This window comes from Cyprinodon variegatus, unplaced genomic scaffold (genome assembly GCF_000732505.1).
Source record: "Cyprinodon variegatus isolate N-32 unplaced genomic scaffold, C_variegatus-1.0 Scaffold528, whole genome shotgun sequence".
In the NCBI taxonomy this organism is placed as follows: domain Eukaryota; kingdom Metazoa; phylum Chordata; class Actinopteri; order Cyprinodontiformes; family Cyprinodontidae; genus Cyprinodon; species Cyprinodon variegatus.
In genome coordinates this window covers 37,245-64,081 of record NW_015150981.1, presented here as the reverse complement: position 1 = coordinate 64,081, position 26,837 = coordinate 37,245, and the positions used below count along the sequence as shown (strand labels likewise).

At 36.0% G+C, this 26,837-nt stretch overlaps 1 protein-coding gene across 1 annotated transcript; it reads left to right on the top strand.

The window, feature by feature from the left end:
* The first annotated feature begins 2,054 nt into the window (after positions 1-2,054).
* On the top strand, positions 2,055-26,330 carry LOC107095191 (FYN-binding protein-like). Its single transcript, XM_015391182.1, has 16 exons — positions 2,055-2,193; positions 11,494-12,088; positions 12,320-12,422; positions 13,823-13,878; positions 13,966-14,003; positions 15,842-15,882; positions 16,295-16,427; positions 16,506-16,668; positions 20,166-20,319; positions 20,453-20,469; positions 21,347-21,410; positions 21,570-21,612; positions 21,785-21,947; positions 24,328-24,361; positions 24,618-24,655; positions 25,766-26,330. Exons 1-16 carry the CDS (start codon positions 2,191-2,193, stop codon positions 25,789-25,791), a joined length of 1,671 nt encoding a protein of 556 aa, XP_015246668.1. The 5' UTR covers positions 2,055-2,190; the 3' UTR covers positions 25,792-26,330.
* Positions 26,331-26,837: the final 507 nt, after the last annotated feature.

Below are 26,837 nucleotides of genomic sequence, written 5' to 3'. Positions count from 1 at the left end.
GCTGTTTTTGTGCTCTGGATGTTATTGGGATCTACTTGACCTAGACCATTACTCTTTCATTAGTTTATAATAGTAGCTATATCAGAGTTTATTAAAACAATATTTTGGAGTGAATCCATTCTGCATTTCCCTGTGGGCCGTTCACATAGAGGAGGGTGAGTCTAAAAGTTGTGGCTATTTCTGAGCGGAAGGGAAGAGATTACAGCCGATAATAAAGTAAAAAGCTCACATGTATTTAAATATGACATTGAATATATACAATGTATGCAAAAGTACTTTAGACAAACATATTGAATATATTTACCTCTTAACATCGGCACCTGTAAAAGGCTGTTCCAAAAAGTCAGCATGTCTGATAGTATCACTGCTACTGTGCAAAGAATGCAGAGATATTTTAATGACAGGAAAACAACCCAGGCTCCCCCTGTTTTGGGAATGTGTTAAGCTTAACTACAGAAAGTAATACAGAGCCTTATGAGCAAACAAAATTATAAAAAAAATAAATTTTTGATATCACTTATCATTAGGTGTGTCAATGTCAAACCAAACAGGCATAGACTTTGCTGCAGCTGGAAAAAAATGTTATTACTTAAAAGCTATGGTAGCATTAATTTGTAGTTAAGAGGGCTTAAAAACAAACAAATAAAAAAAAATAATGTAACATGGAGCACTGATGGAAGGTAAAACAAGGGCCGGATTTTAAAGTGACAGGACAAGAGCGGTGGATTCCTCACACAATAATACTAAGTTCATCTGACTGCGGAACATCTATCTAAATCCGGTTGTCCAGCATAATATTGTGCAGATCTGCACAGACTAAAAAGGATGTCACACTATTGCTGTATTGTGTGTGAATTTGCAGGGGAAAAGAAAGGAATGAGTTAACTCATGAATTAATGCAGACATGTTTAATTTTCAAAACATGAGACCTCATGCATTGTGTAGTGATTATATTGCAGAATAACTTTTGGATTTATTTCAGCTTCTCCTGCAGAGTCTCCACAGCAAGGCCTCTCCACCGCTCAGATTCTCTCCATGTTCCCCAGACAGCCACCAGGGGGCTCCCCATACATCTCTCCACCATTATCTCCAAATCCAATGCCCTGGGGTCAGCAGGGTCTTCTGGGCAACCAGACAGGGTTCTGGCCCTCTGTTCCTGGAATGCCAGCTGGGGGACCACAAGGTGTTATGGCGCCCCCTGCTGTAGTTCAGCCTCAACCTGGATTTATGATGATGATGAGCCCAACTGCCCCCCAGCCACTTAACCAATATCCCAATCCTTTAAACTCCATCGCTATGCCTAATGGAATGGCCGGAGCACCCGGAGCCCCTGCGATGGACGACAACCCCCTCCTTGGATGAACTGGATATAATTGGAAATGCTTAACTTTACGGTCAGAAAATCCAAATCGACTCATATATATTTTTTGATCAAAAATGGAGATGAAGACTCAACACATCAAAGAATTGTACTATTTGGTGTTTTTTCTGCTCCCCTTAAAGAATCTTCATAAATCAATACTTCACTTTTCTTAACATCAACCATCTGAAAAATTTCTCAGTGGCCCTTAAAGAAATATTGTTTTATAGACTTACATTTATGATAGAACTCGTGAAAATGAACAATCTGCAATATCTACTGATCAGTTATTGTACATCCATTTGTATTACTGATTACAATATTCTTAAATATCATTTAAGCTTGATAAACTGAGTGACATTATTTTTTGTAAATAATAGCTTAGCAAATGCATTATTTGTTTTTAAGGAGTTTTTGCCAGAGATCATTTTTGGCTGTACCTAGATCCCATTCATTTGCCCTATGTTTAATTTTACATTCTCTCCTACTGTTAACCTTCTGGATCTCCATAAATACAGAAACAATAAATGGTCAGTTTGCCTTTATTATGTGATTCACTAAAACTGTGCTTTTTTTTTGGCATTTTAAGTAACTCTACGTTTTATCAAGCACGCAGAAACAAACAGGGGAGGAAAGAAACCCCCCGCCTGACATCATATAGTGTCGTTTGCAAACACCCTGCTGCCCACGCTGACTTGCAGATCATTTCCTCCTTTTCTGTAAGTTTAGTCACAGGTAATATGGCTGTTTGAGCAGCAAGACGGGCTACTAAGGAATAATAGCTGGACATGGAACATTCTATTCATTGATAAGTCATCTCTAAAGACAAAATGGTAAGAAAAAGTCTATTCTACAGTAACATACCTTAAGGATATAACAAAAAAAAGACCCCCAGTTGGACTGTTTAAACTTCTTTTCAGGGTGGATGTTTGACTCTGGTCATCTCCTACACACCGCTGAGGTCTATTTATAGTTTAATGATGAGGATGTTTCTGTTGTTTAAATTCAGGTTCCGTCCACAGACTAATCTAGAAAAAGCTCAGAAAAAAGTTGTATATTTTTTTCCAAAATAAAAAAGGGAAGTTGGAGGTTTAAAAAGGAAAACTGTCCCTGCTGCAGCTGATGAAAGGACGCCTTTATTGCAGCGTTATCATCAGTCAATTATTGACAGCGTCGCTTTACTTCACCCTCTGTAATCTGTTTTTCTAGCTAACTTTCCTTCTTTTTCTGTATTTACAAAATGGTGATATGTTTTGACTTTTAGCTTTTATTAAACCTAAATGATTACCTATTTAAATTTATTTCACAATAGAACTTTATGAAACAAGCTACAGCTTGACTTTGATAGGTTTTCATGACAAACTTTATTTTAATCCGCTTTTGTTGCAAAATGGTGCCATTCAAAGATTATTTGAAGTATTTAAAAGGCCTAATTTATTTTCGTTACTAATTTAAATTTATGAGGAATGAACATCACAGTAGAAAAGCCTAATTTTAACACATCAAACATGTTCAATTCACCCAGCATGATGTGTGTCTCGACCACAATTGAGTCATATTCCATTTATGTCACCATTTTCTGTTGCTCTGTTAAGTTGCTCTAATTCCTGCGCCCTGTCTCTCACACCTGCACAGCTACAGTCTGTGGCAAGGCAGTTGTCTGAGCTCATGTACTGAAATGCACACATAACGACACACGCGCCTCCTTTGCTGCATGCGCCCTCTGTCTGACTGAAAGTGGAACCTATGAGTTTTGGTGCATGCTTGTTTTGTGGTGGAGAGACATTTTTTTCATGCTTCCTTTGTTCCCTGTAATAAAGAACAGCATTGCATAGAGTAAGCAGCGAGCAGAGGTTGCAGTTTATTGGTGCAGGGTTGTGCTTCCATGGTAACCAGCGCAGGATGCTGGCTGAGGCAGAGGTGTGCGGTTGCAAGTACTTCCTGTTCTTCATCCTCTGTTTGACATTGGACAAAATATTGATAGTTTTTGTTTAATTCTTTTGCCTTTTTTTAAACATAATTGATTCTTTTTTACTTTAAAGCTAATTAAAATGTCATTCAAAATGTAGATAAATAAGATTATTTTTTTTTAATCACTTATTTAGGTTTAAAAAAAAAAAACAAGCAGAGGATTTCTGCCTAAGCCTCCCTGTCAAGCTGAAAATGACAACACAGAATCTGAATTAATTGTATTTTTATTTTTAAGTAATGATGACAAACAACCAAAGAACAATTGGATAAAATGAAAGTAAAACTATACTTTCTGTTGATGGGGCACTCAAACAGGAAACCTAAACATAGACAGCCATAAAGATAAAGATAAATCACAAACTGGGCAAAACTTGATGAACCTCTATTATGTTTCCTCCATTCAGGATGCTACACACAAGTTTTTATAGATTATTTAGGACAGAATAATTCATTTAAATAATGATCCAAGAACTTTAAATAAGTTCTTGAATCATTATCTACCTATAAGACCCAGTCATGTTTTTCTGTCACAAATGCCACAAGATTAATAAAAAAAAATTTCCCATTTGCATGGCTGCTATAGAGCCTTGGTGACCCCAAAAGACTCCTTGCAGCAGCTCTTCAACAGATTTTTAACCTTCCTTTATCGTCATGCTCCCCGTACGTGAGGGCAGGATAAACCTTGTTGCTCATTCAGCCTTGATCACACCAACTTAAGTTGCTCTACATTTTTTGATTGGGTTGATCATGTTAAATTTGGTTGGTTTCTTGTGGCTTTGCAGATTTTGAAACTCAGCGTTAAATGTCCTATTTATTACTTTCTTTGGTATTATCATTTTATTCTCATGTGTTTCCCCCTTATTTAGGCTGGCTACAAAAATATATTCCCTACATTATATATTTTTACAAACGGTTTTGTATCTTCATTCTAAAAAGTAAATAATGCTGTATAGAAAACGCTCAATTTACATTTAAAACTAATTGTATGCAGGTGCATTTATCATGAAATGTGTTATTTTGTTTGACTCACACATAAACACACTATCTAAAGGTCCAGCTCTTTATCCGTCTGGCAACCTGTCCAGATTCATCACATCTCAACACAAAAACACATAGACTCATTGCTATGGACAACATCTGAGAGACCAATTAACCTAAAAGTCATGTTTTGAGATTGTGAGTGTTGAGTTTAAAAATTCTGCCCGTTCATTTATCTGAGAGGGGAGTGGATTCTATTGGTCAGATGTAAAAAAAAAAACTTCAAAAAAACTGAAACATTTCTTTGTCTCTGCCTCAGGTTAATCTTGATCCCAGCTGATTGGTTTGTTTTGTCCAACTGTCCAAATAGTCATTTTAAATCAGTAAGTCAACGATGAAACTCACAACCTGTGTCAAAGCAAGACCCTTTCAGTTTGGCTTTAATAATAGATACAATCCAGCTGAGTGCTGTGTTGACCTCCTAAACCAGTTTTATTTAACTGCGGTCGTTCAAACACTTTCCCCTCCAATAGAAAATGTCTTCATCTAAACAGGTGAACAGACACACTGAGATCATGCAAACTCCATGCAGAAAGAGGTTGCATGAACCCAGGCTCTTCTTGCTGGCAGGCAATAGTGCTAAGCCACTTCTCCACCATGCAGCCCTTAAATAAATGTGCTGAAATTAAAGTGTATATCAAAAAAAAAAAAAAAAAAAAAAAAAAAAAAAGTTACAATTATGCTGCTATAATAGTAAATTATTTATTTAATTTTATTTTACAACTTGTTCTAGTAATAACCAGAACAGGACATGTGAATGAAAAAAATTTTAGAATAAAATAGAATAAATATATTTTAAAGCAATTTTTATCCATTATATAAAATTGCTTTGTAACTCAGATATAAATACTGAATTTAAAATGGAGCATTTAAATCTATGCATGCTTTATTTCCCCTCCCCCAATAAGATGGGATGTGCAGAAATAGTTTGCTACAGAAATATATTCTGCCAGTGAAGTGTTTTCTTTTGCTTTCATAAAAGTTCTGTGGTTCCTCTGAGTATTAGATGAGTTCTTCGTCATATAATTCTTAAAAGGGCTGTACTATGTAGGGTTGAGCATATCAAAGAGCGTGGTGTTTCAAGCTTTAAAGTTCACATGAAATAACACTAATTGAAAAATATCTGTGCTGAGAATTATATTCACATGCTTTCTGCTTAATGTTCCCTCTTATGACTAAAACGGACATGCACCTGCAGTGGTCTTAAGCAGAGAAAGGGATAAGTACCCTCAGTAAGGTTTTTGGAACTGCGAGTTTGAGATTTTTAATTCATTCTGGAGAATGCAGGTTCTGCCACATAAGAATGCAACTATTTACCTCAATGGATACAGCATTTAACGACCAGACTGCACTGCTCTTGTTTTGGAAGGCCTTTTTCAAATGTTATTTACCAAACTGTCAATAAACCTTTTACAGCTTTCCACCTTATTCTTACATCACCTGATGCTGTGCATAGACTACTGGAAGCATAAGTTTGGCAAATACAGAAGAAACCCTGTGGGAAAGTCTAGTTTTACACTTTAAACAGTGGCACTACTGCACTATTTAGTATTTACAAAACCTGATCTGTTTTCATCAGCACTGTTTATGATTTCAGGAGCCATTGTGTCTTTTCAGTCGATGAGTTGCAGCAAAAGCAATGGAATGAATTTTTCATCCTCCAGGGGTTTTGTATGTTAGTGAAAGATACTGGTTTAAAGTGTGACCTCTTTCTCATCTGCAGGCTACGGGCGGTAAATAATAATCCATTTACACAGGGAAATTCTCCATACTTAACAAAACAGCATTGGATGCCACGGGTTAAACTTATTATGACAAAAGATGCAGCTGCAATCAAGTCATATATATTTTTTTTTGTGTGAGTCAACACAATGTTGGTGAGGTGGTCTTCTCCTAAGTATCAAGCTAAAGCCAAAACAAATTTTGACTTTATTCTCCTTTTTTTCACCAATTAGCACTTAGTCTGCATTCAAATCAAACATCTTCACTGGTCTACAGATGAGTCTGAAGCAAGTTTCTAGATGATGCATTGTGTGAGAGGAAAGGAAGCACCATTAGAGGATTTTTTTTCTATCTTAGATGCCAGAAAATCTTGTTTCATCAAGAATCATGAGGTTTATTTATTTATTTTTTTTACCTTAGGCATCATCTTCCTTCTTAAATACACGTCTGAACTCCCATGTCAATCGGTTGTATATGCCCAGTGGAAATTTGGCATTTGCTTGACTAACAGAGCACTGTTTATGTATGTAAACATTATCTATGTATGTAGGCTTGTATTCCCTGTGTATTTGTGGGCTCTTACTAGGTACTTTGACATCCTCCCACAATACCAAAACATCTTAGGTTAATTTCCAATGCCGTCAATCTATGGGCGTTGACATGATTGTTTGTCCTCTGTGTGTCTATGTGATGGACCTGAACGAGGTGCCAGAAGGTAAGTGAATAGATGGACCTTTATTTAGTGTGTGTTTCAAACCATCTTATGGCATTGCAGCTTTGCCACCCTCAACAATTCCTATAAGATAAATCTAACTGAAGATTTTTCTATTGCACCACAATTTTTAAAACGAAAATTATATATTCCATTTTGCACAGCCATCTTTGAAAATGAGAGGGCAAGAAAACACAAATAAGAACAAGGAATGTGTAAAATCCCTTGAAATACATTGAGCATATATGCAGCTGAAGATTATCAGTCATCCAGGTCATAGTAATTCCAAAAAAATAAACAATCCACTGGACTTTTTTTCCAAGTTCGAAGACGTTTCGCTTCCCATCCAGGAAGCTTTTTCAATTCAAAAAGGCAAAAATAGTGAGTTAAAGGCTTTATAGAGTGGACCAAAGCAAAGCATTGTTTTGGCTTAGAAACATCCAAATATAAAGATATTAAAAGACAATATAAAGCTTCAGAGCATTCCTCTTTATATTCGAGAAACCAAAAAACCTCTCCACGGATGCATGGCCCAACAGCAGAGCGGCCTCCTCTGGACAAGACTCTGCGGTACATCTACACCTTATTGACAGAGGACATTCTTTTGAGAAGGTTGACATTTTGGACAGAGAGGATAGGCGGTTTGGGAGGGGTGTGAAAGAAGCCATTAATGTTAAGAAAGAAAAAACATCCTTAAACAGAGGGGATGGACTCAGATTTCAGCTTTAATTGAGTGATTCAGCAATTGAGTTGATTTCTTCCCGCTATCATCACAACCCCCAACCCATTACAGGGGACCAGAGCACCTTGGCTCTTCAGCCAGGCCAACAATTCCCTGTAATGATCCCCCTTTCAGAGACATAGAAAGCTTTCGGGTATTACAGGCTAAAATAGAAACAAAACAGCCCCTATCCCAAAGGGGTGGGCCCACTTGTCAGGTTCAATTTGCATGTTTCTATGCCTAAACAAGGCTTTGCTTTGGTCCACTCTATAAAGCCTTAAACTCAACACTATTTCTGGCATTTTGAATTGAAAAAGCTTCCAGGATGGGATGTGAAACATATTCAAACATGGAAACAAGGTCCAGTGGATTGTTTTTTAACTTTTTTGGAATTGATCTTAAATTTCATTTGCTTTATATCATCAAGAACACTGTAAGATTTAGGCTGTCTGCATTGAGTGGAGTGAAATAAAATGTAATTGTTGCACAAAATGTTAATATATCTTACATACCGAAGCCGAGAGCGGTCATACTCGATTTTTTTTTTCTTTGCCTTCTTGAGATAATGAGATAACTATCTCGTTTTCACCGTTAAACCATTAATTGTTTTCTCGAGATAACAAGATAATTACCTCTTTATCACAAGAAAAATGTTGCTGATTTCTCGAGATAATGAGATGATTATGAGTAATAATTGAGGGTGGCAAAAAGCCCTGGATTCCCCGTTCATCCACTCCTGCAATGCCCATAGTTGTGCAATCACGGTACAGTGTGTGCTCAAATAATCAGGTTTTTAGTTTCCTTTTTCTTTTCACTTCTTGTCAGGTCGTGGTGGATGATTGGATTGCATGAAATACAGTAGAAACAAATCTGACTGTTTTTTAAATGAAAATCTTTAATCTGGATCATTTTGGGTATTAATGCAACACCAGAGCTGTTAAGAAAGAACCCTGTGCTAAGGCGATGGAGACAGAGGTCTAATTGCTTAGGAATCAAAAGTGGAAGTCATCAAACCAACAACGTTTCGTCTTGTCTCGTTACCTAAAAGTTAAACATGGGATTATTACAGAATTACAAATAGGTTGCCATGATTTACACTTATAAATCATTTTCTGCTGCGTTGGTATTGAAGGATGTAATATGTTTTAAAACACACCAATCATCTCGTTATTCCAAGACAACCGCCTTCGTTTTCTTTAGATTATGAGAATATTAACTTGTTTTCAGGAGAAAACCACCGTGAAAAGGTATCAGAGGGACATGACCGCTCTTGGCTTTCGTATTTACACTGCAAAAAACTTAAATATAAATAAGTATTTTTTTGAATTTAGGAGGTAAGTGAGGCTTTTTGCCAGCAGAACAGGACAATTTACCCTTAAAATAAGTAAAAAATAATTGCTGTGTCTTATTTTAAGAGCATTGTATCTAATTATCTTATTTTAAGAGTAAACAATCTTATTCCATTGGCAGATCATCTTATTTACCTACTCAAATTAAGGACAAATTCATTTAATTAAAGACAATTTGTACTTTTTTTATAAATGTTTTTTATAGTGTACATCCATTTAATAAACAACAGAATATCCGCTGATCTCCATAATATTACACACTGATGTTACAGACAAACAAACTGAGCCAAACATCTTGTTATTATTCAGTTTTTTGATGTAGGACATTCAGCATCCCACAGATGTTCCACTATATCTAACATTGGTAATCTGGTGTTTTCAAGTTTTTTCCTTATTTTGTTTGAACACCAGACCAACCTAAATGGATTGTTGCTGAAATCTCAGTCTTAGCCTTGCATGAACAAATGCAGGGTCCTAGGTAGAATTAAACAAAACTGAACAAACCTAGCATGTTAACATATTTGATGGTAGGACTGAAAAGTCTGTTTCCTTTCATTGTTCTTGAAAAACAGATTGACATGTGTTAGCATAATTAGGAAAATTATCATTTATGATGTGTGAGGTTATTACAGTTTAATATTCGCTGCCTATTGCTTGTCAGAACTGATGTTTTCCCCCCAGTAGTTAATCTAAATAGGCCAGTTCCTCGGTACGGCTATATACATTTATAATCTTCATTCTGTACGTTGTAAAGATTTGGTAATGGAATGAGAGCGGTGTCCTTCAGCTAAGAACAAAGTGTAATTTTCATAAGGCTGAAGCGATGGATGTCTCCTCATATGCAAACACGTATGATGTAATGATGTGGCATACTGAAGCATAAAATGCTTCTCTACCTGTATGTCAGGGCCACTTCCCGAGAAGTGAGCCCGGTTGGTAAGATGCTGCCTTCTGCAACCCTAAGTAACTCCTCTGATCTGAGTCAGATTACAATCTCTATAAAAATCTGTTGTTATATCTCATGGTTATTTCATACATATATGTTATGAAATGTTATTTAAAAAGTTTGTTCCGAGTTATCTCTTTTCAGGAAAACGAACCAGAGAGAGAAAGCTTCAACTACTCTCTCAAGTAGTGTGATCAAAAGATCCAGGCTTCTTGAAACAGTTTTAGTTGTTTTAAACAACAATATCTCTAACTGAGCTCTGAATTGTTTTGAAAAGGGCTAGAAGAAGATGAGAAAGTCCTTGGAATTTTAATAAGAAAGTTAGTTTTAGGTAATATATTTTGGGTTGAATTAACTCTTTATAAATATTTGTTTTGCTTTCTGTTGTATTAGAGGATGGATTGATTGTAATGCTTTTTGCACATGTTTCCCAGACTAAGTGGCAGTGAATAGTGTTTCATTTGCCAAAACTCTAATGAATCAAATATGTTAATCATGTCTAAGATTAACAAATGTGGCCTAATTGCAAAAAGTTATACACCTTATTCTATATCAACCTGATAGCAGAACTACAAACTGGATTTGCAGTCAGTCTGATGCAAAACAACTGTTTCTATTTGAATCTGTCTCCCCTGCACTGCCTTGATGGCAGGGTAGCTTCAACTTATTCTGGATATCATGTAAACATGACTCTCTGCTCCCTCCCTTCCCTGAAGACATCTGTGAACCTGTTCTGTGTGCAGTCAGCTGATGAATATTACATTGTAATATCAAGGAAAATGGCCTCTGGGACAGTTCTTTATGCACATATGTTGCACACACTTACATGCACACACACACACACATACACACACACACACACACACACACATGCTCATTGATATAAACATATGCTACCCCCCATACCACCTTCACCATTCTCCCGCAAGATGTTGTTTTCTATCTGTGTTGCTTTTTTTTTTTTTGCTGAGGTTTTTTACAATCTCAGACTGTATCCTGCTAAGCTTGAAATGTGATTTTTCTTTTGCCTTCATCTTACCCATAGTGATCCTTTCTCCATTTTTTTCTTAACTAATTTAGGGGCAGTGCGTTTGACAACACGTCCTGTGTTTTGTCGTTTCTTGGATGGGCTGTACAGAAACTCTTTTTTTGCCATACTGGATTGAAAAATAAAGCTATTCTGATTTTCTCACATGGTTTTGAACAGATTTATTAAACAAGAATTAAAGTTAGAATAATTGTTGGTCCTAATGTAGACTGATGGGGTGTCCAGGGTTTAGTTGACCTCTTTGAACCTGAAACTAAAAAAAAATTATAGAAATTAGGAAACACAAATAGATTTTAATGCAGAGCAAGCATTATTATAATCAACTTGAATTTTTACGTTTTTCTTTGAAGTATCCGATTGAGGGGATTTATTGCTTCTTCTGGTACATTGTTATTCAGAGTATTCAGGGAGGCTTTTTTTGGTAGAGCAAAGAGATTTATAAACTCTGTGAAAATGAAATCAGGAAACAGAGATGCTGCACTGTGCCTTCTCACTTTGAAAAGTTAGCGTAGGAGTTTGTAGAGTGCTGTTTGTTTCATAAGGTTTATGCCTGCAGTGCATTGCTGACTTCCTGCTTCAGAAACAGAACAGCAGCAACTGAAGCTGTCCTCCTGTTTTGTCTGCAGGAGGAGTGTGTTGATGTGAAGGCTCTGAGGGCCAGGTTTAACAGCCAGAACAGGACCTCTGACACCAGCAGCAGAGACAGCGGGTCTCCGAAATCTCCAAGGCCAGGATTTGGGAAAGTGGTCCAGCCTGTTAAAGAGAACGAGCTAGCCCAAAAAATAGCCTTGGGAATTCCTCCTCGGCCTTATCAAGGTCTCTCAAAGTATCCAAAGGAGGATCCAGTGACACCCTCTGTATTTAATTCTTCTTCTCGACCTCCTCCTGTCTCTGTGGTAAGAGCATCCAATCAGCCTGGAGACACCAACAAGGTCAAACAGACGGGAGAGATGCTGCAGAACATGATGCTGAAGCACCAAAGACCTCCTGGCTCTGCACTGTCCCCAGCGAGATCTCCGGTGCTCGGTCCATCTCCCACCACCACACCTCTTCTTCTACGACATCAGCCTCGCCAAAAGAGCTCAGGAGAAGTGACCCCTCTCAGGAGGCCTTTGCCCCCTGAGGGGCCTTTGCCTTTAAAACCAAAACGACCCCCAAATGTCAATTTGGAGCCTTTTAAGAGGTTTAGGCGTGGAGCTACCCCGTCTGACCAGAGGAGATGTAAGTCTGTTTTAATGCCTCTTATTTGCTTAAACACGCAGACAAAAGTTAAGACAGTTTTCTCTTATATCAATTAAAAGAAATACAAATAGAACAGGCCTTTAGCCCGGCATTTTATTTTACATTACGGTAATTTAATTGATATGGTTTCATGTTATGTCTTTCAGAGGATAATATTTCATGTTATTTTTCACAATTTTCCCTCTCTGGTTCTCCCAATCTTTTAACCAGGCTCAGTGGATATAAGAATGCCTGTACCAGCAGTAATGAGTCCCCCAAAACCTCCACAACGATCCAGCAAACCGGGCAGGCTCCTGCGACAGGTCGCCTCAGAGTGAGTGCTCCAGTCTCTGGAAAAGCATTTGTTTTTTAGTTTCAGATCTATAAATCATTAAAAAGGACAGCATAGATAATACATGAAAGTTTATGCAGTGTTTATAAGTAAAAAAAAAACAACTCTAAATCCCAGACTCATAACATTAAAAGCAGCATACTGTAAAAGGGCCTCCATTCCTCAAAGCATAATTAAGTAGAAAACATGATTAATACTTCTAGTCACATGAGGTTAGGTGAACATGATTAGAAGATAAGTAATGAAAGAGTTGTTTGCTACTGACAGGGTGGCAGGAAATTGAACAACACAATTTGGTTTATTTTTAAAGGTATATTTTAAAGACTGTGTAAAGTATAAATAAATGTGCGTTCTTAGTTTGTCACATGACAGAAATGTGGTTTACTAATCACCCATCCAAATTTGAATCAATGAAAACACAACTAAGCATATAAAATCTAGTCTCTAAACTAATTTTAAAAAAGCCAGTTTTCTCTCCTGAGATGCTGGGGGCGTGTCCACTAGGCCTAATGAAACCACAGCAAAACACTATACTATTTTTTTTCCAACAGTTTTAAAGAAAACAATTACGCTAAATAGTATATTTACATTCTGCTCTTGAGTTCATGGGGGATCAGTGGAAGTTTTGTGCATGTGTGACTAATGTTCAATTGGGCAAAAGGGGAGAATCGCTGTGCTCTCTGACAGCAGACATGTGCTGCCGCTGCTACATCAGGGTTTCATGTGTTTCGGAGGTTGGAGGGGCTCGCTCACTAACTTTACACTAAGGGAGGTGAACTAATATGTGTTGAGTTATCAACAATGCACAAGTGGACTCGCTGTTTGCTTTTATATTGCTGGGCCAGCAGGGGCTGTGCCTAAGCTAAATGCAGCTGTCGATGACAGGAGGCAACATTTTTAGACTCACCTAATGTATCCTGAAACACAGGAATATTGAAACCGGAGTTAAATTCTAGTCCTACAGTGCAATCATAAAAGGTTGGGAGACTATTTACATGTGTACAATAAAACATTTAAATTTATAATGTTTAGAAGGAGATTGGGGAATTTTCTTTAAATTTTTTTAAATAAAATGAGAAAATACTGAAGTCTGATGATTTTTAGCAAGATAAAAAAAAAATAGAAAGGAATTCTTTCTGCTTGATTTATTTACTTTGTGTTTTGATGTTGAAAGCAAGTAGATGAAATCCTAAAAATAAACTACAATAGTGAAACAAATCTATTTATTTGAAAACTTTTTCTGAGATGAATCTGTATTTTTTAAGCCCTTGAGTTTCTTTGTGTCCCTTTTTAACTCCACTGATTTAGTCAAAGTTTTGATTTCGTCTGTTTATTTTAACAGATTAAAATGTGTTTTTTTTTTATCTCTTTGTTGTTTTCAGAGACTTTGAAGATGAACAAGAGACGTATGATGACATTGGAAGCTTTGATAACAACGGTAGGGTTCTGATAAAACTTCTGATAATATGCATATTGTGAATATTTCAACACCAGTTACAGTTAACTTTGTTTTGACAATTTGCAGAGTCCTGCAGTGACAATAATTCCCAGTGTAAGGATGCGGTAAGTAAAACAACGGCTGCAGTGGCTCTCAAAAGTCTTTACACCTCTGAAATAAAATCCAGATTGTTGGTGTTATCCTTTGAGTCCTTTAACACATTTAATTCAAGATAGTTCTTGTACAATTTGACTAACAAAAACAAACGAGTGTAAAAGTATGGCTGCGCAAGCTTGCACATGTTTAACCTTATACTTGGTTTATAGACACTTTTAATTTAATTTCAGCATCCAATTCTCTTAAGTACACACTGCCATCCATCATTTATAATCTGATTAACTAACCTAACTAATTAGTTTTCAGTGATGTTTCAAATTATATACCTGTATGGTAAAAAGTATCAGTGAGTAGTGTGTGTTTTAAACAATGGTAAATGAATGAAGATACAGTAGAAGACAAAAAATGTCAGGAAAGCTAAAAGCACTCCAATAGAAACAGAAAGAGAATCTGCAGTGAATATTGGTTTGTTTACTGCAAAAAAACAAAATATTTCAATCATTTGTTGAAAGAAGTGTATTTTCCTTTGGTTTGGGCAGGTTAGTAAGATGGCTTGCCAATAGAATAAAATTATTTATTCTTAAAATAAAAAAAATCAACAAAAAAGTGTAAATTATCTAATTATCTTATTTTAAGAATAATAATACTCAATACATTGGCAGATAAACTTTATTTACTGGCTTAAGTTAAATCAAATCATTAAAAGGAAATCATCTTGGGGCAGCTCATTCAGCAAGCTGATCTGCAGAAGGGCTGCAGACTATGGTCCACTGGTGGACCTAACTTCTTCCTTTAGCTGCTCTACCACAACACTTGGTGCAGAACCCTTTAATAACCTGCTTGGCCAAGAAATCTGACAAACTTGGAACAAGTTAAACAGACAGTCCAAACATCTCCGAAAATTGCATGCATGCAGCTAAATTTTAACTTAGCATGGAACAAATATAGGGTACACATTTTTATTTAAAGAGCAAGACTTCATAACTTTACTCTCAAATATTATGTCTGCACCCAAAGCTTATTCTATTCTTTATATACGCTTTCCTTTAATGTTTGCTTTCAGATGAAATGCACCTTTTCTCCTCCTGCTACCGAGCATGAGCTGCAGGCAGAGCGAATGGAGGATCTTACTCCCTTTCTTCTTCTTTCTGCACATTATAAAGAAAGAAAGCAGACATGTATTTGCACTGAAAGCTGTTTCGTAGTTTTCTCATGGTTGGCTGGGACACTAGTAGCAACATCCAAATTGTAATGTGAAAGTAAGAATTTCTTGGTGTCGCTCAAACGTAGAGGTCCAAAATTGCTGGTACTACTTTACCAAATTCCAAAGTGCATGAAGAGGGTAAATGAGGAAAAAACTTTATCAACCATTAAAGTGCAGGAACACAATTTATTGGAGAGCAACATGTTGTGGCTGTGCTCTTCTTCAGGGTCACAATGCCACAGACACAGCTGAAATGTGTTGGTCTCCAATTAAGTGTATCACCGCACTTCGAGTGTTGCTCTCATTCAAAGGTAGCCAGAACTTTAACACGAAACTTCTGACATTAAACTTCTGCTCTGGTATTGTGTGAAACAATCCAGAGCCCAGTACATAAAAGACCAAACAGGAAAGTAAGGACAAGTCTTTGGCCTAGAGCACTAAAACACTGGCTGATTAGCCTCCTAACAAACGACTGAACATTTTTAAAGCTGCTGCAAACATTGATTGAAAAAAGGCAAACATCAAAACAAAAAACAATTGCGATTAAGTTTCATGCAATCATTTGCTAAACAATAATTTTATATAACAACCGAATACTGTTTGCAGTTTTGAAAGTTGACATAAACTCCCTTTTTATTGCAGGATGATGAGGATGAGGATGATGTTTACGAGTTTATAGATGAGTAAGTATGAACTTCCTGCTTCTACACTTGAACCTTGGTTTTTAAAACTCTTTGATAGCCAAAAGTAGAAAGTGGTTACAGCTGCATGAACCTCATTGAACAAATTATTATTAATTTATTTCTCAGAACTCAGCTATTTTTAACTGTAGTTAATAACCTCTTCTGATTAATAGCAAGGCTTTCAGGTAATGCTTAAATATGATTTTTATGTTAACTGTTTTTCACGTTTTTACTAAATCTACATTCTAACCTGTTGATGCTGAATCGTGTACCAGACAAATGATTTTAAAATGAGCGGACTCAAAAACATCATCAGGGTGAATTTAAAAAACAAAACGACATTATATAAAAGCAGCCTAGAGAGAAGGATAATAAAATGAATGATTTTTTTTATTTTTTTGTCCTTTTTAAGTGACCAGGTGGGGGCAAGCCCCTTGCCTCCTGAGAGAACTAACAAGAAGGACCTAAAGAAACAGCAGGAACAAGAAAAGAAAGAGCTGTTGGAACGTCAGAAGAAACAGGCTGAGCTGAAGAAGAACTTTCAGGTAAAGGAATGAAACTAGTTCATCAGGACAGGAACCACTGCTGATCCCGTTTATTAAAACAAGGTTTTCCCCCCTTAGATACAAGGTGAGGTGAACGTTCTTCATACGGCTAAGGTTCGGGTGGACTGGGCCGCTGAAGGAAAACTTGACCTCAGTGTTCGACAAGGAGAAAGCGTGGAGATTCTTCGTGTGGAGAACAACCCCAGGGGCAAGTGGTTGGCCCGTTCAATGACCGGACAATGTGAGTCTATACTTTAAGTACACACATCCCCCTTCTATCAATTCTGCTATCAAATATAATTTTATATATATATATATATTTACTATGCATATGTGTGTGCATAGTAAAAGCAGATTTACAGGTTTGCCAAGTCTTTTTACTTTACAAGGCTGATTAGAGAAGGCCATTACTCATTTTAATGGGAAAGCTTGCAGATATTTAAATATGCTGCTTTAATAGTCAAACATGTGAAACCATCTTTAGTTTGCCTCTCTTTCTCTGTTTGCACTTTAATCAAAGATAAAAACGCGACTCAGTCGTGATGCAACTCTTTTCTTTGCTTCTTTCTACCAAATTGAGTATATTTCTCTGTGAGTTACATTATTTTCTGTTATTTTTGCTGCTACAAATAAAAATTGTTGCCTTGGGTTTCCTGCTTTACAATTAATATAAAATATAAAAGATTATTTCATGGGTACAAAAACCTTATTGTTCCATTAGGACAGATTGCTAGAGGTCCCTCTCTACCTCTTTTGTTCAGTTTTGAGAAATCATTCTAATTTGTTCAGTAAAGAAAAAGTAGATTTTAATTCAGATATTTTGTGTCTCTAAGCTTTTACGATTAAATAAAAGACAGTAATTAGATGGTTTCAGACTGGGTGGCAGAAAAACTGCCTCAGTGTGGTTACTGGTGAGTGCAGCAGTGGTTAACTTGTTTCATACTGCATAATGCAAAAGCCTTGAGTGATACAGTATTCTAGTTTAATTATTCTTCAAATTCCGGTGGGCATTAATATAATTCTTTAAAATGTCCTTTTTTTTAAAAAACATGTCTGTTTTTTCAAGCTTTATACACACGTAACAGTTTTCTTTAAAAATATTGTAGAACAATTATGAAATAACAAAAGTTAGCATAAGGCTATTAAAGACATAGCTGGATGTTAACGAAGTGTGGTGATATTATGTTTGGAATAGCAAGTTTAGGAATCAATGCATAAAATTACCCCAACCCTAAAAAAAAAAAAAGTAAATAGTAAAGTCTTGATTTTTAGAAAATCAAGTGAGGTTATGTGTGCTGATTTAAACACTGAGGTGGAAGGAATTAAGATAAATGCTCTCTGAAAGCAGGAGCTTGGCTACCTAACAAACCATCACCCTATAACAGGGATTAAAAGTATTGTTCTGTGAACCTTGTCCGTCATCTTTAAAAAAAAAATTCACAATAAAAGTTAAACATGACGGCTTGTATTTCAACAATAACAATGAAATTGTGGCAGCATTTAGACTGATGCTGTAACTTCTGCTCCAGTTCTCACCAGCATTTTTACTTTGATGTGCAGAAGTGTGAAACTGTATTTATCTCTGAACAACTTTATATTAGCACTATTGTACAGTGGTTGTGCTAGTGTCCTTTTCCCTTGTAATCAGTTAGTTGTGTTCACCCGAGGGATTCCCTGCACTGCAGTAATATCGGACCACGTAAAAAAAATAAATAAATAAATAAATAAAATCAGGGCTTGTCATTTCCTTGAGCCCCTGTCACACCTTGAATTTTTAGCCAGCATATGCCAGACGTACCAGAACCTTTCTAAAACACTTGTAGGCATTGAAGTTTCTGTGTATTTTTTCAATTTTGGGTATATACATAGAGTATTCAAAATGAGTCTAGAACTTATGTCCAATGACAGCCTAACTTATGCATAACGCTCAGCAATGTAATGCCCAAAAGATGTCACAAGCCAGTGTCCTGAGGGGGGCTGCAATGCACCTGGAGACATCCGGCCTGCATAAAAAGATATATTTGATTGTGGTATTATCCTAGCTGTTGTTTACTGCCTGCCAAAAAAAAGAATAAATAAATAAATAAAAAGAAAAAGAAAGAAAGAGGGTTTGCTGTCGCAGCAGATTCAGCTTCATGTCTGCTAGGGTGCTAGTTGGTTGTGGCTGTGGGTGTGAACGCAGGGAGGATCCATCACACTCACGTTTCGCTCACCCTATAATGGGGATGAAGTCTGGAGAACAGTCCTCCTGTGAACCCCCTTTTATACTAAATGCTATAAATACGGCCTTATACAGTAGCTGTAAGTTAAAAACACGTTCAGCAGTCGTCTGGATAAATAGTGTTGATATGCATTGGAGATAAGTTCTTGATAAGTTACGCATACCTTACTCATAGATTTTGGATAAGCTAGACACCATGACTTATGATTAACTTTCACTTAATGTATGTCAACCTATCAGATAACTTACCTGTAACATATGGCCCACATATAAGCATACACTGGCATACCTCAATGTACTTGCAATATGTCATCGTCAGCGTGTTCCAGCGTGCTTCAGTGTTCTCATCTCTTATACAAAACGTATCCAATGTATGCCAGCTTTTTTTGCCAGATCTTTTGTACGTCAGGCATACGCTGGCTAAATCGTCAAGGTGTGACAGGGGCTTCAGGCCTGTTAGCATTTAGTTTACCCCATGACAGCATGTTTTATGACTCTAAAACATAACAAACGCTATAACATGTTGGATGATAAGGAAATTTAAACAATGATCCGACTGCTGCCTAAATCATGCACTCATTTATATGGCTTACCGTAAATGGGAGGAACAGCAGCGATAAAGGTTTTTTTTATACCACAGCACTCTGATGATTGAGGAGTGATGCATCCTCTTAACTTGTTTACTTCCTACTTTTTTGCAGCCATATTAGGATCAAAAGGACTTACTTAATCCTCTTTCCTTGTTGTCAGGAAGCAACCACACCCCCACTTGAAATATGCATGTTAAATGTCATGTGTTGTATACAAAAGTCCATCGGATGTATCATCCATTCATATATGGTACTCACTTCCTGTTTTTAAAAGGTTACACAGACATTTTGCCTTGAAATTACTTTCCTGATTGAAAAAAAACTATATAATACTATTGATGATATAAGTAAGCACTATGTTTTCAATATTTACAACCTTTATTGCTCCAAATTATGATTTTTAACCTTTTGAAAGGTTTTTGATGATTGGTATTCAGGCCTTTGTGAAGATTAGTTTATAGATTTTCTGTTGAATTTGAAAGCAAAGCTGGAGGTGTAGCATGAAGTTCCCTATCCACAGAAAGAGGACACTTCTTTTCTGCGTAAAACAATTGTTTTGGTTGTTTTCAAAGAAAAAAATGTTTCTTAGATCATGTGTAGACTGGGCTTTTGTCTTCGGTTGAGGAACAAAATTGTTTGTCGTGAACTTGAATAGGTCTGTGGTTTTTCATCGTGACAGATCATGGATATAGTCCAAAGAGGTGTAAGAAATATCCAGAGATTGGTAGTAACTGATCAATGTTACTGGAGTTGTACCATTATGCAGTATGATTACTTTTATTTAATAATGCCAATTGCTAAAACATTTTACCTACTCAAACATTTTAAAGATTTCACAAAATGAAGAACCAGCTCCTCCTGTGCTTTCAGCACTAATAGCGTCATGACTCTCGTGCTCAAACCACAATATTTTTTTACTTCCTCCAGATGGATATATAAGCAACTCATGTGTGGATATCGACTATGAGGCAGTTAAAAAATATAAAACGTCACCATTACGAAAAATGGAGACATTCGATTTACCTCCGCCCCCCCCGGATCCTCCCATGATGTCAATTATGGAGTCCAACAACAGGGACAGGTAAAAGGATGGAGGATTAGTTTCGATTAATTTTTTTATTTAAAGACATATGCGATAAATTTTCACATGTTAAATTTTAATAATGAACTTTTTCTTGCTTTAACTACAATTTGTTTATTTATTAAATTTGCAGCTTTCTTCAAGATGATGGTGAGTTACATCTTTCAAACACAAATATATCAGTTTAGCTTTGGTGACTAGTTACTGTATATTGATATATTTAAGTCTACTTGGGGATACTTGGGCCTTGGTTCTCTCAATGCATGTTTTGGATCTGTCCTGGTACTTTTACTAAAGTCAAAATACATGGCATCCAGGATGTATCCCACCTCTTGCCCAAAAAAGCACCAGTATCCCTGCAAGGACAGGCAGGTCGTCATTAGATGGATAATTTAATCTAAGCTTTAATTCTATTTTCATTCTATTTGGTGTATTATGTAATTTTCATCCTTGTATCGGAAAAATGTGTGATGTATTTTTTTTTATTTCAGGTAATGATGTTATAAATACTACTAGAAAAAGATTCATACTTATTTTGTTTGCTAACATTCTTTCCAAATCCCCCCAAAAAACTCAAAAATTCCATTTATACTGTATTATTAAAAATGTGTAACAGTGCAGTGTTACAGTAAAAGCTGATGACATTTACCAGTTTAATTTACAACATTAAGGACTGGGTGTGAAGCCAATGACTTCTGTGAAAAACACATACCTCAGAAAAACAGCTTTTAAAGCATTTCTGAACAGCAATTCTAAGGTAAATCTAAGGTTACATTGAACTACTTAAAACCACTTCATGCCTCAGAACATTTTAACTTATTCATAGTTTATTGGTCCAAAGCATAACAGCTCGTAAGGCAGCTAAATATACCTTTTTCATCATCACATGCAGTTGTTTTATATTGAATACCTATTCAGTTTGATGTGTAAAGGTTGACATGCTTGCATGTTTGTCACCTTTTTGCTGCAGTAAATAAAGCTCATGCTTATTAAACTATAACTGACTCCATTTTCTCTCTGCCTATAGAGGATTATGATGATGTTCAACCATTGCCCGCTGAAGATTTCCCTCCACCTCCACCAGAAATTAGGTATCACATTACTTATTCCACCCATTAAGTGATGGTGTTCATTGTGCTCAGTGGAAGAGAAAACTTGCATTTGTACTGCAGATGTTGAAGTAAAGGTCTGGCGGATGAATATATTTAGTAATAATTTGATTAACTCACTTATTATCTTTTTTTTTGCAGCATAAACCCCAAATTGGAAAAAGAGCTAAGAAAGAAATTTAAGGTAAAACTTTCACAGCAGGTTGATAAAATTACATAGTTTAATCTATTGAGAAGTTTCTTATGGTTTATTGTAGACTTACTGTATATCTGTTCACTATGAAACTAAGAAAGAAAAGAAGAAGTTAGATGCATTATAAAATCCACTAGAAACTGAGTGTACTGTTTTCTTTCAGTATGATGGACCTCTCAGGGTTCTCCACAGCATGATGGTGGATCCTAACTGCGTCATAAAGAAGCTGGGAGGAAAAGATCTCCAAGTGACTCAGGGAGAAATTGTGGATGTCATTGAAGAAACAAACAGCAAGAAGTTTCTGTGTCGAAACAGCTTTGGAAAATGTACGTAAACAATTAGTTTGTTTGTTTTTACATCAGGAAAGTATGCTACAATTTATAACATAAGTGGAACAACATAAAGATTCAATGTGAAGAATATTCTGGGTCAGTGACCATCTCGTCTTTCATTGCAGTTAAATATTTAGGTGATCATTCAAGACAAAGAGTGAGCCCTGAGCAAACCAAAATAACTAAGCGGCCTCCTGCTGGTAGATACTGCTTACTCACATGACCACACTGTCTCTGTGGCTGGTTTTTATAAGTAGCACTGTGTAGCACTGACCTGAAGATATAAAAGTCTAGAAAGTTGAGTTTGCAGAGGTGTGCAACCTTCCACTATGACTCTTAATAACCTAGAAATGAGAAAAGACCTAAATGTTTATAAAGATAGATGCAATAAAAGGTGTTCTGTTTCTTTTCTTAAATGATTATATTGAATTTCCATAACAGAATGACGCAGAGCTATTTTTCCATATTAGATTAAAAACTATGATCTTCTTTCATGTTTTACCAGGTTGTATTCTAAAAGGTACTCATGGTGAAGGAGATACATTGCCTGCACTTATCAATTGTCAATCAGCAAAATACCTTCTTTCTTCCTTAGTTGACTTAGATAAATGAAAGGCTTTATCCTCACAGACATGAGATTTAAGCACTTTAAACTTGCATTCCTGTATTACTAAATGGGGGCAATACGAGTCAAAAATAGAATGAAAAATAGTCCCCAGGTAGAACCGTACATGGATTTTAATTTTATCCTGTGTAATCTTCCTTTAGGTTTGATGAAGGAGAAAAGTTGATAAACAGTAGCTGACAGAAAGAAAAAATAAGTGCTTGTCAGGGTTGTGTGGAGGTTTTTGAGGACCCAAATGCAGAGATAAGGAGGAAGAGATGAGTTTGCAGATTTGATGAAAAGACAAAGGCAACTGAGGCAAAAATCAATAAATATAGAAAACCAAAAAAACAGGAGATGCCAGGGAGAATCCCACACAGGGAGCTGAGTAACAACAAATCAACAAGAAATCAGCAATAAGGGAACTGTAGAGGTGGTGTATATATGTATGGGGAACAGAACAAAGCTGACATGGAGCAGGTGTGAATAGAACTAACTAGAAGGGAGCTAAGGGGAAAGGAAACAAGCACAAGGGAGCAACAGAGAGTAACTAAAAAAATAAAAAAACTTAATAAACATAACCCAAATGGAAAAGAAACAAAATATCAAGAAAACAAAGAATAACATAAATCAAAGTGGAACTAAAAACTTTAAAAGAAACATAAGTCCACAAGGAGGGAACCATAACAGTGCTGGATTTATTGCGAAATTAAACTGATTTTCTGTGTCTTGTCTACCCAGCAACAGAGTCTTTGGTCAAATAGGTCAGACCTGAGCTCACAGCTTTTTGATGACTCGTGCAAACCCTGACTTTGCTATCCTTAAACCACTTGGTAACTAAATGACCTGTAAAATTAAGGTCATTTAGGCCAAAACTTTCACTGTCTGCTCATCATTTAATTGGATTCTACAGAGTTCTTTTTGTTCATGATAATATATATGTAACATGAATTGCACCAGGGAACTTATTCCCCCAGGCTTATTGTGGTTACCATTTCACAGGGAATATTGTTAGGAGACATGCAGGTCTCATCTAATCATTGAGGCTAAACACTTTCTTTTCAAATGTTTTAGACCTGATTGCATATCAAAGCTGTAATCTGCATTTTTCTTTCTTTTCTTTTTGTTTCTTTTTTGAATTATGACCTCTTCCTCTCTGAATGGGCTCTCATCCTATGCTAATACAGGAGTTATTCGGCTCTATATAATCTTCTCTTGTACATGTGACCCATGGGGGACATTTACACTGTAGTTAATCTTAATGAGGGTTGAACAGATTCATTGGAAACCTTAAAGCTTCTGGAAATTATATGTAAGGAGGAAGCAGACCTGAGGGGATCCACCGCCATATCCTGGCTGACGTCTTCTGATATTTCTATCGTTTCATACAAGACGCAGTGGGTTTAAGGAGTTGCAGTAAAAAAAACAGCTTTCATCCTCCATCACTCAAAAAAAAAATATCTCAGTGTAGTGCAAATCCTAGAGATCAAAAGACGTTTATTTTAACCCACCTACCCTGTATCGGGTACAGTACTCCAATCTGACCTTAAAGTAACGTGTTTTCATGGAGTTAATATATATGGATACCTGAATGTTTATAACAAAAAAATAAAATTTTTTAGACTAACATTAATAAGAATTAATGTTTCATGTTTTTAATTACTGGGAGGGTAAAATTAGGAAGTAAAGAAGCAGAAGAATAATTTCTGCAGTAGTGCTTAGGATGAATATGGTTCTGTATAAGTGAATGTTTTGTATCTCTTTTTGCAGATGGATATATCTCAAAATCTCTTCTTCTCCCGATGTAAGTAAATCTGTCTCAGTTTGAGACTCAGCATCTATTCAGCATTATTGGATTTTTATTTGGTTAATTTTCATAATTTTTTTCAATCATTATTTGAAATAATGGATTTGTATACAGAGATATATCCAGACAATATGTTAAGATCATTCTTTCATTTCACTTTGCCTAATTCTACCATAGATAATTATATATCTAGTTACATGATCCAAGGATTTCAGCCAATGTTGTACTTTACTAAATAACTATTTATCTTTAGGGAAGGAGACATTTATGATGATGTGGACTACAATGATGGTAAGCTAAATATATTCTAATATTCATCAGATTTGCTTTTAAATGTACAGAGGAAACAGAGTTTTCCAACCTCTTTAATATTTGTATTCTTGGTTTCATTGCAGCCATTTGCTAAACAAAAAAGTTTATTTAATACCTCCTAAATGTACAGTTAGAACCATATACTTCCTGAAAAAATATGACAATTTATTAAAAATGAAAAAGTGAAATATCACATGGTCATAAGTATTTAGACCCTTTGCTGTGACCCTCATATTTAACTCACATGCCGTCTATTTCTTTTGATCCTTCATTGGAGTCTAGCTGTGTTTAATCAAACTGATTGGACTTGATTAGGAGAGGCAAACACCTGTCTATACCTTACAGCTCATGAACATGAGGTCCCAAAAAAAATTTGTGTTTATGTTGTTTCCATCTCTTGTGAGAACTGACAATAAGTACGCCATCGTTCACCATCCAACCCACTGATCTCTATTTATTCACTGGATTGCTGATAGGTCGAAAAAAACGAAGTCAGTGCTGCCATCTTGGTACTCCCCACTTTCACAGAGTTGCGCAATAAAAATTTCTGTAATGTAATGTAATCAATACATTTATATTACATTTACATCACCAATTTACCACTTTTTGTTCATCAGATAGTGTGTGTAATATTCTTAATATCTAAGTATAGTATTACTGTGCTCCAATAAGACCCTATTTTTGTTGTGTTGTATTTGTATAATATGTTATATTATATGATTTATAGACTTCATGGACTCCATACTAAATATGCAATTTGATGTGCCTATTTTTAATCCTAAATTACAGTCATCTACTGATGCTATGATGCTTGTTTGATGCTGTAGCGCACATATTGTTTACATTCAGACCGGTCTAACTAGGGAGTACCAATATGGCGGCTGGTGACTTCACATCACTGTGTTCTACCAACGGCCTATCAGCAATCCAGTGAATAAATAGAGATCAGTGATCCAACCTGACAGAAATCTCTGCAATGAAACAGAGTGCAAAACTTAAATGTGTCTGAATACTTTCCATACCCACTATGTACACTAAGATTAAAAGGTTTATTCATGCTGTTAATTTGTTTGCTTTTTTCTTTTTTAGATGTTTATGACAACGACACAAACTAATTGTGCACCTGAACATGTGGGGGTAAACTATCCAGGAAACAAACTAAAGCCTAAAGTTTTTCAAACTAGAATACAATCAACAATAGCAGAGATCCATCTAAGTACAAATAGTCTGTTTGGAAAATTGTCGTGTTTTGTAAATTTTTTTTTTTACTTTGCTGAACAGAAAAGGACAGATTTTCTTTTCATCTCACATATAAAAAGCTGTGTTGTAAAGTCAAACTAGTTAAAGTGATGTCTGTCAAACTAATTAAAATTCACAATAAAAACAACTCAACTACAGTTACACGACTAAACCATCTTGAATTAATAAACTATAACCAACATCTGTTGATGGTTTCGTCTTCTTCCATTCACAGGACATCAGGTATATTTTCTCATACTTGCAACACCAACACACACATACAGTCTCACACACACTGAGAATTATGAATTGTTTATTGCACTGTTTGTGAAAATGCTTGTATACAAATTGAATACACTATTTCTGTTGCTTTTTTTTTGGCATTGAAGATAATTTAAAATAAAAGTAATACTGTTCCTGTTTGAAAAGTGTGTGTGTTTAAATTTGACAAAAAAGAATGGAGTGCTATAGGTACAATGACGAGATTATTATGAAACTATGAATGTTTTTTCAAAAACCCTCTCTCTCAGCTGGGATTCCCCAGGGCTCGGTTCTGGGCCCTTCATGTTCTCTATTTGCTTCTGCTAGGAACCATACTTAAAAAGCATTTTTTTTAACCATATATAGATAACAGTCATATTAATGTCCCTCTTAAAAATAAAGATGCCCACTCTATCACTGCCTAATCACGTGTCCTGATGACATAAAGGCCCGGATGCCTCAGATCTTTTAAAATTCTAATTAAAGAAAGACTGAAGTGAAGGTTTTTTGGTGACACCACTGGAATAAATCTAGGCTCTACGATACAGGATATCAAACCAGTCATCACTAACCTAGGGGTAAAAGTGGATGCAGATCTGAAGTGTGGTAGCCAGATCAGGGACAGTTGATAACGCAAGTTTTTTTTTTTTTTTTTTAATAA

Excerpts from the sequence above, each read along its gene's own strand:
- LOC107095191 (XM_015391182.1), top strand. Across the intron at positions 21,948-24,327 it reads TCGAAACAGCTTTGGAAAAT|ATGGATATATCTCAAAATCT; the intron begins GTACGTAAACAA and ends CTCTTTTTGCAG. Across the intron at positions 24,656-25,765 it reads TGATGTGGACTACAATGATG|ATGTTTATGACAACGACACA; the intron begins GTAAGCTAAATA and ends TTTCTTTTTTAG.